Consider the following 18,368-nt stretch of genomic DNA (forward strand, 5'->3'; position numbering starts at 1 on the left):
CATCTTCTCATCCAGAACTAATTTATTCCCCAGTGTTTACATCCCCAGAGCTCAGCCCAGTGTTTCTGGGATCAGCCCCCAGGCCCCAGCCACTGAGTGTGGCAGCATGTCCTGGCTCAGCTGGGGACAGTGGCTTCAGGGGGGCTCTGGGGGTTCAGTTTGGCTGCTGGGTCATCTGCAAACCCGGCACCTCTGGAGAGTCACTGGGTCTCTGCCACACCCACAAAGGCACCACCTTTGCTCTCCTAGTCAAAGGTGACCTGCTAGGGACAGACCCTGGGACATCATGGGTATCCCAAGGTCACAGAACACCAGTGACAGCAGCAGGAGATCCAAGAGCTCCAGCCTGAAGCTGAGGCACAACTTTGAGCTCAGAGAATCCTGGTGTAGCACCAAGATGTGCTGGAGACAGCCCTCACTCTGGCAGTGCAGTTCCTCTTACATTCACCCTTCTCCTCCGTTTTCCTGAGGACTCTTTATTTTCCAAGGTCCTTCTAGATGGTTTCACTCCTATGCCTTGGGTTACCTCTCTCTTTGATAGAGAACAGCTCTACCAAACACTTCAGGTGTGCCTGGCCAGCACCAACCTGTTACTGAGGGCACAGCAACAGCCAGGACCTGCTGGAAGAGCCCAGGTCCTCAGAACCACTCCCATGTGAGCAAGGCAGCAGCAAATCTCTCATGTCCATCTGGAATTTCAAGGGGAGCCTGCAGGACTGGGCTGGTTTTAGCACCAGGGTGACAAAGCACCAGGGAGATCACAGGAGGAGCTGCTGCCACAAGCAGATAAATCACCCACAAAATCAAGGTCTGGCATGTGGCATCTGCCCCTCCTCACTCCTTTTTGTGTTTCCCCCATTCCTTGAATCTCCCCCAGGGCCTGGATGAACACAGACATGGGCATACACATCCCTCAGCTTTCACCATGAGTCTTGACCCTCCTGCACACCTGATCCAACACTCTCAGTCCTCCCGGGCCATACCAGGAGCTCAGGAGCTTTCCTTGTTCCAGTTCTGGTCCCTGAGATGGGCACCAGGGAGCTCCCTGCAGTTACCCAGGCCTGAGGGACCCCCGGGTCCCCTCCTGCAGCCAGGCCCCTCACACATCCACGACGCAGTCGGGCACGTTGGTCCTGATGGCGTCCGAGATCATCTTGGCTCCCGACTGCCCGATGCAATTGCCCTGCAGGCTGGGAGCAAAGACAGGAGCTCAGGCTGGGAGCAAGGAAAGGAGCTAGGCTGGGGTACCAGGCAGAGCAGGACCCTTGGTGATGCTGCCCAGCTTTACACCAGCATCCAGCACCCCTGTGCCCACCCCATCCCATGCAGGACTCTGCTCCAGGGCGCTCTGAGAGCCCTGAGGCAGCCAAGTGAGGAGCTGGAAAAAGCCCCAGACAGCTGGAGGGGCTGAGCCACTTCTCCCCTGGAACATTTTGAAGAGTATTTGTCTTTTGAGGGGGTTCTTTGGCCCAGAGGCATCCCTGGAGAGGAGCTGAGGGGTCTGAAGCTGTGTGGGAGTAGTGGCTGTCACCCTGGGAGGAGCACAGGATGTCCCTGCCCTGTGGGCTGGTTCCCGTGGTGTCCCCCATCCCTGCCTTTCCCACCCACTGCAGCAGCCACTTACTTGACATAGGTGAGGCCGTGGTTGCCCTTCAGGGCCGTGGCGATGCAGATGGCTCCCTCCATGCCCAGGGAGTTTTCCTGCAGGCTGTGGGAGGCAGGAGGGTCAGACAGCACCAGCCAGGGACATGTGGCCACCAGGAGCGAGTGCATGCACTGGGCATTGGGAAGAGCCACCTGCTCAGGGTTTGCCCTTCTGAGAACCACTGGCTTGGCCATCCCACTGCTCTTCCCTAAGGGAATGTCTGGAATGCTCCTGGCTCAGCATGGGGTGTGATACTCACTTCAGCCGGCGGAGGCTGCGGTTGACCCTCAGCGCCTGTGCCATGGCCTTGGCCCCTGCCAGGCCCAGGGAGTTTCCCCGCAGGCTGCAAACAAAGGCAGAGTGAGGAAGGACAGCCCGGGCTGGCCCCAAATGCAAGGAGGGGGAGAAGTGACCGGACACAGCAAGTGCAGGGACAGGTCTGGGACATCACCATGCAAGGGTAGGAGCAGTGCTGGGCCAGGGGCTGGGCTCTCAGACAGCCCAGGAACCCGTGGCACAGCTGTGGCCACTCAGTGGCCCCATGCACTTACTCCAGGATCTGCAGGCTCTTGTTGACCATCAAGGCTTCTGCCAGGGCTTGGGCACCGGCTGCGCCAACTGAAGCCACTTGCAGGCTGCAAGGGAACAGGGACCCTTTAGCACTTGTCCTGAGGTGGCCATGGTGTGTTAATTAGGATAATTAGGCTGTGACACCAGGGCCCTGCTGCAGCCTGGATACTTACTGAAGATCTGCCAGGGTGCTGTTGACCTTCAGTGCAGCAGAGAGGGCGGCCATGCCCTCGTCTCCGATGGCGTTCTCCTGCAGGCTGGGACAGAGGTGCTGTGTGTGCCCATGGCCTGGGATCCCAGGGCAGCCAGCACATGGCCCAGCATTCCCAAATGGCTTGGGAGAGCTGCTGGGCCACAAGGCATTTAGAGCATCCCCAGAAAAGGACACACAGTGTGGGGACACAGCAGATTTCCAGTGCCTAAAGGGATGCCAGGACAGCGGGAGAGGGACTGGGGACAAGGGTTTGCAGAGGGAATGGTCATCACCACAGGGAATGGTTTCCCACTGCCAGAGGGCAGGGATAGATGAGATATTGGGAAGAATGAGGTGAGGAGGCCCTGGCACAGGGTGCCCAGAGAAGCTGTGGCTGCCCCTGGATCCCTGGAAGTGTCCAAGGACAGGCTGGATGGGACTTGGAGGAGCCTGGGACAGTGGAAGGTGTCCCTGCCTATGGTAGGGGTGGGACTGGATGGGCTTTAAAGGTCCTTCCAGTAGGAGTCAGGACCCATCCACCCATGTCCCCACTTACTCGAGGCTGGCCAGGCTGCTGTTGGACTGTAGTGCTTGTGCCAGGGCTGTGGCTGCTTTGGCCTGGATGAAGTTCCACTGCAAGCTGCAAACAGGAGAAAATGAGAGGTGAAGCCTTGGGCTGTGAGCGTGCCCTGATCCTTCCAGGCTCCACACCCACCTGCACCCATCCAGGGATGTGCCAGACCCTGTGGGTCCATCCAGGATGTCACAGCACCCCTGCCATGGAGGGTGGCCCAGGGGTGGCACTGTCACAGCCTGGAGGGGCTGAGGGCCAGGAGCAGTGTCCCTGCCCATGTTCATGGGCTTCAAACCCAGCCAGGCCCAGGGGGAAACTCACTGGAGGGACGTGAGTGCCCGGTTCTCCTTGATGGCCAAAGCGATGGCCTTGCCCCCCTCGTCGTACAGCAGGTTGGCCGCCAAGCTGGAGGGACAGAGCACTCAAGTCACACAGGAAAACTTGAGGACAGCTCCAAGGACACCACAGGGTGGGTCTGGGTGCCCTCCTGGGGCCCATGGGACTTACTCCAGCTTCCTGAGGGTGCTGTTGCTCCGCAGGGCACGGGCGATGGCAGGGCCCCCCTCCTTGCTGATGGAGTTCTCCCGGAGGCTGAGGAAAGACACGGGGCTGGGGAGGAGCAGCCAAGGCAGGGCTGCATCAGCTGCTCCCCCAGTGCCCCCTTCACCTCCTGCTCTGGGGCTGAGACCATCAGTTGAGTAGAGCAGTTTGGCTGAGACCAGCCCCATCAGCTCCTGCAGCTCCATTCCCTGCCCCTCCATTCCCTGTCTTTCCTGTGGGCACTGGTGGCCCATCAGGGCTGTTTGCCAGCCTCCCATCCCTGCTGCCATCCTTCCATTCCAAGACGTGGCTGAATGAGTATTGTCCCAAAGGGAGAAAGATAAAGACAGAGAGAACTTCCTCACAGCCACAGGAGGGACCAAAGCTGCTTTCAGTATCTCAGAGCACTTGTGGGAACAACCAGGCACAAGCCCAGGCTGCTGAAAAGCTCCCAGGTCCCTGCAGCAGCTTTTGGCCAGGGTGGCTGGAGGGACTGTCACTTACTTGAGGCTGAGGAGTCCCTTGTTGGAGCAGAGAGCTGCTGTTAGTGCTGTGACCCCTGCACTGCTGATGGAGTTGCTCTGAAGACTGAGATAAAAGGGGAGGTGTGAGGATGGGCCAGTCTTGGCATCACAGGGGAGTTACAGGCTCATGTTTGGGGTGGAAAGTGCCCATTTCACTTAGAAAAGGGCATCTCCCAACCTCAGGGGACAGGGGGAGCCAAGGCAGAAGGACCAAGCCTGGAACATCCAGGGGAGATCAGTCATTCCTGCTGAGCACAGCAGCACCAGCTCCAGCAGAGGGGACAGGGTTTGCCAGCACTTTGGGACAGCCTTGTCCCCACCTGCCTGTCACCATGGCTGCTGGCTCAGCTGGCCATGTGGCTCCTGTGGGTTTGGGATCCTTGTCACAGGGACAGAACCAGGCCACAGCCACTCATCACAGGAGCCATCACCAGGAGCCATCCTCTCCAGGTGCTGTTCCCATGGGGAATGAAGGTTGCACTATTCCACCTGACTGCCAGGCCTCAGCCTGTTACCTCCCTCCTAGCCAATTCCCAACACTTCTGAGAGAGAGAAGACCCAAAACTACTGATTTCCTCCAAGTCAGAATAAAAAGTCATCACTGGGTTTTAGGATTAATTCTGTCAGTGCCCCCTGGTGCACGCATGGCCAGCCTGGCTGCTGCTGGAGCTGCCCCATGGTGTTCCAGCCTGCACATCCAGGGAATGGGGCAGACATGGGGAGGGGTGGCAGATTTTGCTGGAAGGAGGAGCCAGGGCTCCATTGACAAGGGCAAACTCACTCAAGGCTTTGCAGGCTGTGGTTCACCCTCAGAGCTTCTGCCAAGGCAATGGAGCCGTTGTCTCCCACTGAGTTGCTCGAGAGTCTGAGACAGAAGAGGAATCTTGGAACTGCAAGCAAGGGATTCACCTCCCCCAGGCTCTTCCTGCTGCAGCAAGGAGCCTGAACTCGCTGCCACCTCCTTTCCCACCTACGTACACCTCTGTTCTCGGGGCTGCTTTGAGCTGGAATCACTTTTAACGTTTCCCCAGGGCCTGGAGCCCTGCTGCTTCCCTCTGCCAGAGGGGAGACAGCTTCTCCTTTCTTTGTGTGGTTCCCTGCATCCCTGGAGGTACAGAGAGCATCTCCACAGGGCTGCTGTCTATCCACACCAACCCTCCTGGGCAGCGCCAGCAGTGTCCGTCCTGCCTGTCACATGGACCTGCCCCTTTCCTGCGTTCCTGCCCAGAGATCCCGGGAGATGTGGCGCTGGCACTGCCATCCCTTCCCCTCCTGCCGTGCTCACATCAGCTCCCTCAGGCTGCAGTTCTGCTTCAGCGCCTCTGCGATTTTCCGGGCGCCCTGGGCTCCGATGGCATTTTTCTGCAGGCTGCAAAAGGGAGGAAGGCACCTGTGAATGGCAGATGCCACATCCCCATGGTGGCACCGCACCCTGCTGGGTGGCTGGAGGCGGGGGACACCACGTCCTGGTCACTCACTGTAGGGTCATCAGCCTGTGGTTGGTCAGCAGGGCCTCAGCCAGGAAGGTGGCCCCGTCCTCCTTGATGGAGTTGTGCTGGAGGCTGTGGGAGACAGGAGTGAAGCCGTGCCTGGATGCTTCCACAGCAGGGCCAGGGGCTTTGCACGGCTGCAGGGCAGTGGCCACCTGCCCTGGAGTTTGCTTTCCCTTGAGAAAGGGGTCTGGCCTCCAAGCATCCCTGACCAGGAGTCTGCTTCCCTCCTGTCCCATGGGATATTCTTACTTCCATGAAACAGCACCCTGGGAGCTCGGTGCACAGAAAGGACCTCGACCTGCACCTCAACCCCAACCCTGCCCCACTGGAGCCAGGAGGCAGGAGAATTCCAGCTTTCTGGCCCAGGGCTGCCCCAGTCCCTGGGTCTGTGGCAGCTGCTCGTGTTCACTACCCAGCACACCTGGCCCAGGGTATGCCCAGGGTCTCCCCGTGTGCTGGCCCTTGGAGCCTGGGAAAACCCAGTGGGACAGAAGAGGGATGGAAGGGCGCCAGCCCTGGGGATCTGCTCCAGGAGGTGCTACAGAAGTTGAGACTTACTTCAGGGAGAGCAGGATTTGGTTTTTTTTCAGTGCATCAGCCAGGGCTTTTGCTCCGGTGGGGCCGATGGAGTTGCTCCGCAGGCTGGGGCAGGACAGGCAGAAAAGCCAAGGTTAGCAAAGCCAGACTGGCACAGGCCCAGTTTAAGCCAGATGCCTCCACATGGCACTGCTGAGGTGGCACATCAGGCCAGCAGCTTGTGCTGGTGGCTTTAGGGGCTGGAGACCCTCCCCAGCTCGGTCAGGCCGGGTGGGATCCAGCCCTGCCATGGGCAGGGAATGGCTCCCAGTGGGAATGTGTGCACCACAGGAACTGGGGAAGGGGAACACTTACTCCAGCACCATCAAGCTCCTGTTCACCAGCAGAGACCTGGCCAGAGCTTTGGCTCCCTTGTTGCTGATCTGATTTTCTGCCAAGCTGCCCAAAAAAGGAAAATTGGGTGGTTTTCCAGAGGAGAAAGGGACTGGCACAGATGGTGGCATATCCCAGGATGCAGCTGGGATGGGTGAGCAGAGAAGAGCTATGGGGAACATTTGGTTTAGGGTACAACCAAAGTGATGGATGTTCTCCTGGAGTGGCCACCAGGCAGGGACTGCAAGGACACTGTTTCTGGACAGAAAATTGATTTGTGTCCTATAAAGGAGCTCAGATGGCAGCATGGAGAACTCTGTGTAGCCTTGAGGAAGAGCAGGAGGTGGGGAAAGTGGGAACCCATCTGTCTGGGATGAGGGATCTCCTGTGTGGGGGTCGGGAGCCTGTCCCCTCCAGGCAGCAGGGGCTCCATGCAGAGCCTCGAGTGTCCAGCGCTCTGCTGTGACCTTAGGAAGTGGTTTGTTGGGATCACCCATGGATTTATTGACTTTTTTTTAGGAACGGTGAGGAGGCAGCAGTTCTGGGAAGACTGGGCAAGACAACCTTGGGGTAAGGTCACTGTGCCTGGGTGCAGGGGATCGTGTGGGGTTGTCCTTGTCATTAGGCACCCTGGGGAGTCAGCGGGAGAGGCATTCCTGGAGACCCCCACCCTGGTTTTGCAGTGCCCCCAGCTCCACGTTGCATCCCCAGGAAATCCCATCCTACCTGAGCCTCTGGATCTGGCAATCCTTCACACTCAGCACACTGCCCAGCAGCTCCATCACATCATCCTTAAACTGGTTATTGTCCAGCCTGCAGAAGACACAAGGAAAGAGCAAAAGCAAGGCTTTGGAGAGCAAAGTGCAGAAAAAATGACCCTCCCATGACATCTGCCTGTCTCAGGTGGAGAAGCTCAAGGGCAGAAGTGGGACTGACCCAGTGCCACCCCCAGGGCAGCTCTCTGCAGGTGGACAACATTTGGTGGACCCAAAATCCCTGTTCACAACTGGGATTGTGAGTCACAGGGGAGAGAGAACTCATTGCAGCCTCCAGTACTTAGAGGGGACTTAAAGCAGGGAACAGGTTTAAACTAAAAGAGGAGAGATTTAGATTGGAAGTTAGGATGAAATTATTCCCTGTGAGGATGGGGAGCCCCTGGCACAGGGTGCCCAGAGAAGCTGTGGCTGGCCCTGGATCCCTGGAAGTGTCCAAGACAAGGCTGGACACTGGGGCTTAGAGCAGCCTGGGATAGTAGAAGCAGCCTGGACAGTGGAAGGTGTCCCTGCCCATGGCAAGGGTAGAACTGGATGGGCTTTAAGGTCCCTTCCAATCCAAACCAATCTGTGACTCCCCAGTCACAGCCTGGCATCTCTCCTGGCTTCTCCCAGTGCAATCCCACCAGGACTCACCTGAGGTTATGGCAGAAGAGGAGCTGGGAGAGCAGGCTCTTACAGACATTGTAGGTGAGGCAGTTGGAGAGGTTTGTCTCCTCCAGGCAGACGTCAGAGACCTGCAGGAGATAAGCCAGGGCGGAGCAGTTGGTGGGGGTGAGCATCCCAGCCAAGCTCCCGCTCCTCATGGCCTCTTCCACAGCCTGGGCGATGTCGGTGTGCTGGATCTCGTGCAGGCAGCGCATGGCGTTGACGGCGCGCGAGGACACGGCCTGGTCGGCGTTGAGGCAGCCCTGCAGGACGCTGATGGCCTGGCTCCTGAACCCGCCGTGCTCGTCCTTCAGCAGCAGCCACCCGCACAGCAGCCTGTTCACCTGCGGGGACAGCAGCCCCGACAGGAAGCGGACAAAGATGTCCAGCTGCCGGTCCTCGGCCTGCAGCGCCCGCTGAACCGCGCTCCGGAAGTGGGTGAGGAAGCCCAGCTTGGGCCAGGACACGCCGCTCTCCGTGAAGAGGTCGAAGATGGCTCGCTTGGCCGCTGTGTAGTAATAAAGAGCTGCCAGGAACTCCTGGATGGTCAGGTGGGAGAAGTAGTAGGCAGTGGAGGCCTGCATGTCCTCCTTGAGCAGGAGGCGGGTGGAGAGGCTGCTGTGCAGCAGGGAGAGGTCGATGCCATAGGCCTTCATGTCCTGCTCGTAGAACACGTGTTTCTTCCGGAGCAGCCCGTAGAAGGCCAGCCTGCCCAGGCTGCCCACCAGCTTCTTGCTGGTGTTCACAGCCTGCTCAATCCTTAGGGCTTCTCTCGGCTTCTCCAGCCAGTCACCACTCAGAGCCATTTTAAAATAATAGGAGTAGATTTCTGACAGGGTCCTGGGGACCACGGTTGTTTCTTGGGATTGGTCACTGCTATGTTTCAGGAAATAAGCAATTGAGGAGCCAGAAATCCAGCAAAAGCCAGGAATGGTGCACAGGACGTGTAGTGACCTGTTAGCCCTGATGTGCTGCAGGACCTGGCTGGACAGATCTCTGTTGTCCAGGAACATCTGGTCCAAGAAGCCCTTCATCTCTGCAGCCCCAAAGCCTCGGATTTCCGTCATGCGGTCCACCAGCCCGCTGGGAATCTGCCTGGCCGCCGCCGGCCGCGACGTGACCCACACAGAGGCCTCCTGCAGCAGGTTTCCCCTGATAATGTTGGTGATCAGGTTGTCCACTTGGATCTCCTTTTTGGGATCGGTGCAAACCGCTGCATTGGAAAAATCCAAGGGGGTCTTGAACTCATCCAGGCCGTCGAGGATGAGCAGGGTCCGGGCGGCTCCGGCCGCGATGCAGCCGGGCTCGGGGATGTGAGGGAAGGCCGAGCAGATGAGGCGCTCAGCAGAGAGCTTCTCGTAGGTGTTGAGCTCCCGGAAGGTGAGGGGCAGCACAAACATGATGTCCCTGTTGATCTCCCCCTTTGCCCAGCTGCAGACAAACAGCTTCACCAGAGTGCTCTTGCCAATCCCGGCCACGCCGATGGTGACAGAGATCCGAGGGGGGATGCTGACTTTGGAGAGAGGCAGGAACAGCTTCTCCAGGGGGATGCTCTTGGACACGTTTGGCAGGCCTTTGGTGGTTTCAACCTGCAGGATGTCGTGCTCCTTCTGCTGGATGTCGGTCAGGCCTTCCACCAGCAGCAGGTTGGTGAGGCGCTGCAGGGCTCCTGTTTCCAGGCCATTCCCACACGAGCTCTGCAGGCTCTCCAGGTGCTTCTGCACCATGGGTTCTGTGCAGAGAAATGAAGCAGGGGTGAGGAGCAACCACAAAGGCAAATGACAGAAGCTGCTTCACTTTTCTGCCGTGCCCATGCAGAGGGAAACCTCACGGGGCCTTTACATCCTGGTGGGAAGGATGGCAGGGCTCAGAGGGCACCAAGAGGCCTAAAGGGTCCTGATCAGCCTCACAGTCAGTCCAGGAGCCCATTTAAGCTCAGCCCAGGGCCTTCAGCCTCAGCTAAAGCCATGCTGTAGGAGCTACATCTTGATCTTGGACCTCATTGCTCTGCCCTTGCCTGGTGGCCACTGGACTGTGTCTGAACCAGGCTGCCCTTGCTGGGTCTGATCCTGACCTCTCCATTGACTTCCCATCTCAACTTCATTCCTGCCTCATTACCATGCACTCTCTGATGAACTGGAATCTTGGCTGAACCTGGTGGCCACCTCTGGACCTGTCCTGCCTGCCTGGCTCAGGTATCACAGCAAAATTAAAGCTCCAGCAAAGGCTGGACAGGCAGGGGATAGTGGTGTGAGAGATTTGGAGCAGACACAGCCGAGGCTGGAGCCTTCCAACCAGGAGGGAACCCAGTGAAACCTCTCCTGGCGAGAGGGTTGCAGAGAGAGCCTGAATTTGGAGCAGCCAGCAGCCAATGGGGTCAGGCTCAGCTGTCCTTTCCCTGTTCCCAGCCTGCTGCTGGGACTGACTGGTGGGATCTGGACACTGAGGGGATTAAAAACTCCTCAGGCTGCCCAGAGAGGTGTGCAGAGGGCAGTGAGGGGCCTGGAGGAAGCTCCCTCAGACCTGGCAGAGAGCCCTTGTCACCCCTGGCTGTGTCCTTCCCCAGCAGAGTCACTGCAATGGCACCATCACCTGCACGGATGCTCCCAGCAGAGCTGCCACCACCCCCCAGCTCTGTGCACACCTCAGGGTGCTCCAGCAAGCACCAGGCCACGTGTGCAGCCCCCCTGGCTGGGCTGCCTACCATAGACAGTGATGTGGAGGTAGAGCTGCGAGTTGGAGGTCTGGATGAAGCTCTGCAGGGACTGGGAGGCGTGGCTGCCCTTGCCAGCCAGGACATCCACCACAGCCCTCACCTGCTCGGGCAGGGGGCTCGCTGCCTGCACCTGGGCAGCCTCCTCGGCCGTCAGGAGCTCCAGCCTGCGCAGGTGCCTGATGATGTCCTCCAGGAACTGTGGGGAGATGGACCTCGCCAGCTGCCTGTGGTACCGCTGGATCCAGGTCCCTGTGGGACAGCACAGAGGGACAGGTGGGTCCTGGACCAGCCCTGGGAATGTGAGGGGTGACAGGGAAAGGCAGCAGTGCAGAATTGGCTCTGACTCTGAGGGTAGCAGGGGTGAGCCAGAGCCCTCCTCAGTGCCCTGCCCAAGCCCTCCTCGCAGTGATACCATCCCAAAGTCCTGGCAGGAGGCTTTGTTAGCAGCTGATAGGGCAGGGCAGCAGCTACTGAAATTGGAGCCAAGGAGACTTAAGAACACAATCATGAAATGGTGTTTTCTCCTGGAACCCAAATCCATGCAGAGAAAAAAAGTCTGAACAAGATCATTTCTCCCCAGAGACAGCCGTTCCTCCAGTGCCACAGCACTGCCTTGGATCTGCTCCCACCTTGGTGCCCCACCTCATCCCATTTCTGGCTCCAGAGCTCCCCCAAGGTGACAGATCTGCCCAGCTACCACTCACCTTCCATCAGAGGCCTCCCGTGACATGGGTGGTCCCTGGGCGAGGAGCGCTGTGGTGGCAGCAGCGTCCCATGGGCCACCCCGTGGGTCCTCCTGGCCAGCTCACAGCACCTCAGCCCCTGCCCATGGCCCTGGTGGAAGAAGAGGAGAAGTATCAGGGGCAGTGTGGAAGGGAGCCCGCTCTGAGCTGTTGTGGTGCTGGGTGTGGTTGAGCCAGGGGCTCATTCATCAGCTTTTGGCTGAGACAGAGTCCCCTTCACTGTGGGCCTGGCAGGGCACAGATGGGCCCAGACCCACACACTTGGTGCCTTCACCACCAGCACTTACAGCACGACCTTTCTCAAGCACAGTGGTGCATGAACTGCCCTGACAATGCCCCTGTGCTTCTATGGGTCACCTGGGGAGCACCCGAGTGTCACCACTGTCACCAGGGATAGGAACTGCTCATGCATTCTTCTCTATGTTGTGAAGGAAGTTGTGGGGCAGCAGCAGAGTGATGAAGGGCCTGCTTTGGTTTCCAACCCACCTGACCCCCATCCAGAGCCTCTGTTGGGGCTTGCTGCACGTGGCCAGCACCACATCCTGTCCCAGAGCTCTGAGGATGCTCTGAATCATCGCCCAGAGAAGGAGCATCTACCTGCTCCCTCCCCCTCAGCTGCTGCCAAACCACGCTGAGGGTTTGCTGCTGCTTTGTAAGAAATTAATCTGCTCAGAGTCCTGTTGTTCTTCAAGCAGAGGTGGAGAGGGAAATGTCTCCATGCCTGAGAGTGCTCCCAGCTCCAGCTCTGTTAGAGGACTGTGCTGTGCCAGCAGCCCCAAAGTCATCCCCAGGCACTGGCCACGTCCAGGTGGAACTCCTGAGCCCCAGGGGATGTCTGATCACAGGAGCAATGCACACACGGTCTCAGGGCCTGTGTCCTGGCATCTTTCCTCCCCTCCACCTGGCCTACAGGATGCTCTGGATCCATGTGAACACCTCCCTGCTGGTCAAAGATCTGCAATGGGGTCCCCGCCCACAGACAGCCTTGTCTTTGTCAAACCCCCCCTGAGGGGGATGTGGGCACTGTGGGGGCTTTGATGCAGCCTGACCAACAGGTACAGGTAGCACTCCTTTCTTTGGTCAGACCTCTTCTAGGGAGGAAGCACAGATGTAGCTGGACCAGGAAAACATGGCAGAGTTTCTGGTCCATGGTACAAGGTGAAGGTGCTTGGAACTTCTTCTGTTCATCCTCCCTTCCAGGGATCCATGCTGAGGTTTATTCCTCCCACCAGAAGCACAAGACTGCAGAAGGTGACTGGGCTGCAGGAGGGACCTGGCAGTGTCCCCAGGGCTGAGTCCCTCTCAGACCACAGCTGGATTTACCATAGGGACAGGTGACACGTCCTGCAGAGTGGGATAAGTGACAGAAGGTGCTGGCTGCCGAAGCACCAGCCCAACCACACCTGCCCAGGTGGTTTCTGACAGTCTTTTGTGGGGCTAGGAGGTGCTGTTGGAGCTGGCCCTGAGCCCACTGCCTTTCCCTTCAGGATGGAAGCCTGGGCTCTGCCCCAGCTGCCCAGCTCTGAGCCCTGGTGCCAGTGGTGTCAGAGGCCCACGAGCCCCAGGCAGTGGTGGTGATCCCGCAGCAAAACCCTTTTCTCCATACTGGGAGCAGCAAGGCCCCAGCAGCAGCCCCCAGGCAGTGGCCTGGTCAATGAAGACACCATCAATTAAAGGAGCTCAGTGAGCAATTCACACTGAAATGTTCAGCCTTTGATGTGTTCTTGTCTCTGACTGGCCTGGAAAGTTCAATGAAGCCTCTGCAGTCCCCAGGTCTGTGTCTGATCACTGCTGTGCAAGCCAGAACACAGAGCCAGAATGAAAGGGGGTTTTGCTGCTTGCAGCAATGTTCCCCGCAGCCCTTTCCCTGAAACCAGGCCCTTTGATGGGGGAAAGCTGCTTCAACACCACAAAATGTTTCATGCTGTCCTCTGGTGCTCCTTGAAAAGCCAGCAGCCGTGGGCCAGCTCCTGCAGAGACATCTCACAGGGAGAAAAAAGCAGCAGAAGAAAGAATGCAGAGGCTGCGATTTTTTCTGGTTCCAGTAGTTTCAGGTGCAACTCTAGGACCACAGGGGGCTGCTGGAGGCTGAGTCCTGAGGGGCTGGAGGGAGTTACCAGGATGGGATCAGCTCATTCCAAGGCTACTGGCCATGAGTCCTGCCCAAGATGTGCATCCTCCACATCCCAAGTGAGCAGCTTTGCCTGGCCAGGACCCAGCAGGGACAATGTCCCTCTGGCAGCCAGAGGAGCAGGGATACAGGTTTGTGTCTGCCCTGCCTTGCCTGTGCCCCCAGGGAAACTGGGATAAAGGCTGGAGAGCAGGGGGCTACCCAGCCAAACTGGTGAATGGCACCTGCAAGCCCAGGGAGGGAAATGGGGATTTTCCTGCCAAGAATTTGGATTTAACATCTTTTCTTCTGCCTTAGTGTGGTCCAAAGGTGCACAGTTCTGCCCAGGAAGAAAATTCTCTCCTCTAAGGATGTGTAGACAACACAGATGTGTTCTTGCAGCAGCTCCAATCCCATCATCCCTACATCCCACCTGAGTGTCCCTGCCCAAATCCCATCAGTGCTGGGAGCCACAAGCACTGTGCTGGAAGGTGCCCACCACATGTACAGCCAATCCTCTCCCAAAGAGCTGCTGTGGTTTCCACTGTGTCCATCCTGCTCCAGGATTCAAACTCCTGACACCAACACCAGAGAACGTGGGCCTGGATGTAGCTGCTCCTGCTCTTCTCTGGCTCTAATTATGAACATGCAGTTTCACTCCTGGCAGTCCAACATGACCAGAGCAGCATCCAGGGAATCTGGGATGAAGGGACAGCCCTGACGTGGCCACAGCATGAGGCTCTCTGGAAACAACAGGTATTTACAGCCTCCCAGATCTCCCTCCTGCCCCAGACAGACCCATCACCTGTGCCTTAGGGGTCTGCTGAGGACTGGGACCATGCGAAGCCAGGAGTTGTCCCAGCAGCACCAGGGCTGCATCAGCTGGCACCCAGCAGCTGGAAATCTGTGTTTGTGCCCCTGCAGGGGTTCAGCAGCAGCGTGGTGGGGAGGGGGGGTTGGCACCTCTAGTGAGACTTCACAGCTCGTAGAGCCCTGGGGACCGACCTGTTCAGGGTGGGCTGAGGGTGCCAAGGTTGGACAGGAACCAAAGAGCTGGGCAAGAGCTCCTGGATGGCTGCAGACACCCACAGATGGAAAACATTCGAAAATTGAGCGATCTACTGTATTTAGATAAGGTTAAAAGCTTTTTATATCAGCTAAAAATGGCATCATTACACAGCACCTGCATGAGGTGGGACTTGCCCACTTCAGTCCAGCCCCTTGCCCCAAACAGGCAGGAAAACTCAGCCTGGCCATGTCCTGTCCTTGTGGGGTTTCTCCGTGCAGCCAATCCCCCAAAGCTCTGCGGTTTGGGGTGAGGGAGCCCCGGGATCCCAGCCCCGGCTCAGCCCCGGGCACGGGAGGGGAGCGGCACCGGCCCCGCACACCTCCCCACCTTGCCGCGGGCTGGGCTCCTTCGGGCTCCTTCACCCGCTCTCCTTCGGCCCTTTTTACTCATTTCTCCTGCCCGCAACTGATCCCACCTCAGAGAGCAGCGAGCTGCCTGGACATTCAAACATTTCCCAAGCCAACACCTCCAGCTGTTCCCCCTGGGCTGAGGCAATCCCGAAGCCAGGATGCAGGCTGCCACCTTTTGGCAGAATGGAAGAGATTTCACACCGCTACTTTCTGCTAATTAAACGGGCAATTAAATACCTTCTACGTTATTTCTCAATTATGACGCTTTCAGGCTGGCAAGTAACTCGGTTATCTAAGTTTACATATGACTTTCATTTTTTGGTCTGGATTTAATGCCGGCAAGATTTATTGCCAACTGTATTTTATGTCAAATTTAATCTCTTCCAGGTTTGAGTTTTGGTTTGTTGTTTCCCTGAACCTCAACCCCAATAACAGGGACATGACACAGCAAAGATTAAATAGGAGGTGAGGGGCCATGAAGGGCCCCTGGGCTGGATGCCAGCAGTGCCAATCCCAAATGTCACCAGAAAAAAAAAGGAAAAATCGATCAGTGGGTGATTGCAAGCAGCCGGAAATTGAGCTAATTTTGGAGAGGAGGTCGCTTGCAGGGCACTGCTGCACCTCACAAGCTGCAGAATGAAGGCTGATGCATTTCCTGAGCTGGCTGTGCCCCAAGGATGCTTTACCACAGACATGCAAACGGCTGATTGAAAAGCAGATCCTCCCAGCAAACAACTTCTGCCCTTGCCACCCAGGGCATCTCAGGGTACCAGCAGGAAAACAGGGCAGGAGCTGCTGCAGCCCACAGCCCCAGGGCTGCAGGATGCTGACAGATGTGGAACCCACCCCAGCCACCTCTGGGTTTGATCAGAACAGCCTTGCAGAGCATTCCAAAGAGCAGCTGCAAGATCTCCAGAAAGAAATGTTTGTGCAACAGGAACATCCCGAGTGGGAGGTGTCCCCTGGCTCCCAGCCACGCCTGCCTGGCTTTGGATAACTCTGGATGCCCCTGCCGTGTTCTGGCCAAACCCTGAGTGACAGTGACATGCCAGGGGGTGACAGCAGCCAGTCTGTGCTCCAGCAGGGCCTGTCCCCAGCAGCCCCATATTTATGGGCTACACAGTGCCCAAAAGTGCCTAAATAACAGCAGCATTCAGGCTGATGCCCCGGGGCAGCCCAGGGTACCCGGGTCTGTGCCCACCTGGGTGCAGGGCTGAGCTCCAGCCCCTGGCCTGCCCCTGTGACACCCCAGGGCCCTGCCCCGCTCTTTGGTGCAATTTGGCACCGTGCCACAGGTGACTGTGTCACTAATCTCCTTTTCTATTGGTGGTACATCTTGGAGTTTATTTTGGAAGTTAATTAGTTCAGCAAATGACATTAAGGGGGGAAAGCTGCTGCAGAAAGCTTTGGGCATGCAGGACAGCCTGGCTGTGGCTGCCCTCATGCCCTGGAGGCAGAGCAGGCAAGGGGACAGACTGTGACATGTGCCAGGCTCCCCGTGGGGTCCCATGCTCGTCTCCATCACTCTGGGCTCCACCCACTGCTGCCAGCCTGCTGGCCGTGCCGTGCCGTGCCGTGCCGTGCCGTGCCGTGCCGTGCCGTGCCGTGCCGTGCCGTGCCAGGGATCTCTGCCCACAGCTCCCGGCCCTGCCGCTCTGGCCCGCCGACTCCACTTCACGTGGCCACCGCAGCACGAGCTCCGCAGCAGCCAAGTGACACCGCCCCTTGTCCCCACACCCCTCCCTAGCCCCTCAAGCCCTACCTTGGCCTCATGCCGCCTTCCCCAGGTCGGAGTGGGAGCGGGGCTGTGGCGAGAGCATCCTCGTGGCCGCGGGAGGATGCAGCCCCTCCGTGTCGCTCAGCTCTTTATCCCCAGGGCTTTGCTTCCTCCTCCACGGATGCTCAAGTTCCAGGTAGAAGCCACCGCTGCCGCCGGTGTCCCCTGCAGGTGATGGGACCCGGGGCGGGGCGATGCTCGGAGCAGCACCTGCGGAAGGTGGCTCCGGGTTCCCCCGCCGGTCCCAGCCCCGTGGCTTTTGTCTCTTTCCGTTCGCTGCTCGCCCCTTCCTGCCCCGTGTCTCGCTCATCTTCCTTCCTGTCAGCGCGGGGCTGCTGCTGTGCAAATCGGGCTGAGGGATGCACCAAACCCCAGCAGGTCTGACCCCCGGCAGCGACAGCCGGGGCTGGCCCGCTGGGATGCTCCGTGCGCCGACACTTCCCCGGCTGCGGATGCTTTCTCCCAAAAGCCACAAATGCGCCCCCAACAACATCCAGACTGCTGCGAATTCACTTGAAGCAAAGCCATGAGCTCACCGCGGCCTGCGAGAGCCCAGGGGTTTTGCTACACCAGCCCCTCACTGGCCAGGAGCGCTGGCAATATCCCATGGAAGAGGCTGGACTTGCAGCAGCTCTACCCTGCTTTGGGCAGTGGAAAAAAGTAATTCCATGAGTAAATCAAACTTGTGTTTTGAAAGAGTGGAATCTTTCCTCCAAAGCCATTCTCCTGGCCTTGCTAAATGCTTCCTGCAATTAGGATTTGTCTCCAAAGAGCTGGATCCCATCCCACCATGGAGCCAGAGCTCCCAGAGCAGCAGGACCGGCAGGATCTCCCCTCCCCAGCTCCCCATCTGGAGGGTGGTTCCAAGAGGAGCTGACCTTGGTACATCCCAGCAGCTAAAATCCCTCACATCCAAAATGACTGTGCAGAAACCCCCGTCAGGACTGCACCTCCTGCTTTCACAATGCATCATTTATCTGAATTAGCACGTCTGAAATATTTCTTTGCCACTGTGCATTGCACATCCCTCAAACATTTCCTGGGCTGTTTACTGGATTCAACCACAGATTTCTTCATGTATTTATTCACTAAACTCAACCTATGGAGTTCCTGGCAGGCTGGATTTGAGCACAGCCCCTCTGGAGCTGGCAGGGGAGGTGACAAAAGGGCCAGGGTGACTCTGCTGACTCGTGAGGTTGCTTGGCAGGAGGGTGCTCGGGGACGGAGCCTCAGCTCAGACCTGCACAGAGTCACCTGCATGGGGACAATGGGGCTGGGGATAAGAACGGTCCCAGCTCCAGAGGGAGCAACAGGACGAGCCTGGGGAACAGCCCGGGTTCCACACTAAGGAAAGACCTCGATAGTGTCGGAGGCTTGGGGGTCCCCGGGGAGGAAAGGACACAATCCCCGGCCTCTTCCTAGAGGGAAACGCGGTGGCTCTCGGGTTTTAAGCGGGTTTACTGAGCAAGGAGCAGGCGGCTGGGCCAGGGGAGGGAATGGGATGGGATGGGATGGGATGGGATGGGATGGGATGGGATGGGATGGGATGGGATGGGATGGGATGGGATGGGATGGGATGGGATGGGATGGGATGGGATGGGATGGGATGGGATGGGATGGGATGGGATCCATGGGATGGGATGGGATGGGATGGGATGGGATGGGATGGGATGGGATGGGATGGGATGGGATGGGATGGGATGGGATGGGATGGGATGGGATGGGAGCGGATCC

General features: G+C 58.2%; 1 protein-coding gene across 5 annotated transcripts; it reads right to left on the reverse strand.

Moving 5' to 3' along the window:
• Positions 1-4: 4 nt before the first annotated feature.
• On the reverse strand, positions 5-17,157 carry NLRC3 (NLR family CARD domain containing 3). Of its 5 annotated transcripts, none has more exons than XM_033074517.1 (19): positions 16,620-17,157; positions 11,290-11,419; positions 10,686-10,834; positions 7,858-9,601; positions 7,175-7,261; positions 6,431-6,514; positions 6,098-6,181; positions 5,525-5,608; positions 5,332-5,415; positions 4,828-4,911; positions 4,027-4,110; positions 3,490-3,573; positions 3,304-3,387; positions 2,965-3,048; positions 2,389-2,472; positions 2,197-2,280; positions 1,905-1,988; positions 1,625-1,708; positions 5-1,190 (listed from the first exon to the last, which is right to left on the reverse strand). In XM_033074517.1, the coding sequence occupies exons 2-19, from the start codon at positions 11,313-11,315 to the stop codon at positions 1,100-1,102; spliced, it is 3,189 nt and encodes a 1,062-aa protein (XP_032930408.1). In that variant the 5' UTR covers positions 11,316-11,419; positions 16,620-17,157; the 3' UTR covers positions 5-1,099. The 5 variants fall into 5 exon arrangements, with proteins under 5 accessions (XP_032930408.1, XP_032930406.1, XP_032930403.1 ...); XM_033074515.1 differs by having other exon boundaries at positions 10,574-10,834; XM_033074512.1 differs by lacking the exons at positions 11,290-11,419; positions 16,620-17,157 and having other exon boundaries at positions 10,574-11,269.
• Between the last annotated feature and the right edge of the window lie 1,211 nt (positions 17,158-18,368).

Source organism: Catharus ustulatus, chromosome 16 (assembly GCF_009819885.2).
Source record: "Catharus ustulatus isolate bCatUst1 chromosome 16, bCatUst1.pri.v2, whole genome shotgun sequence".
Classification (NCBI taxonomy): domain Eukaryota; kingdom Metazoa; phylum Chordata; class Aves; order Passeriformes; family Turdidae; genus Catharus; species Catharus ustulatus.

Bases quoted from the DNA above. Each gene is read 5' to 3' on its own strand.
- NLRC3 (XM_033074512.1), bottom strand. From the start codon at position 11,126: ATGGATTTGGGTTCCAGGAGAAAACACCATTTCATGATTGTGTTCTTA. The intron at 9,602-10,573 runs GTAGGCAGCCCA...TTCTCTGCACAG, and splicing joins CCTCCACATCACTGTCTATG to AACCCATGGTGCAGAAGCAC. The intron at 3,388-3,489 runs GTAAGTCCCATG...CTGTCCCTCCAG, and splicing joins AGCACCCTCAGGAAGCTGGA to CTTGGCGGCCAACCTGCTGT.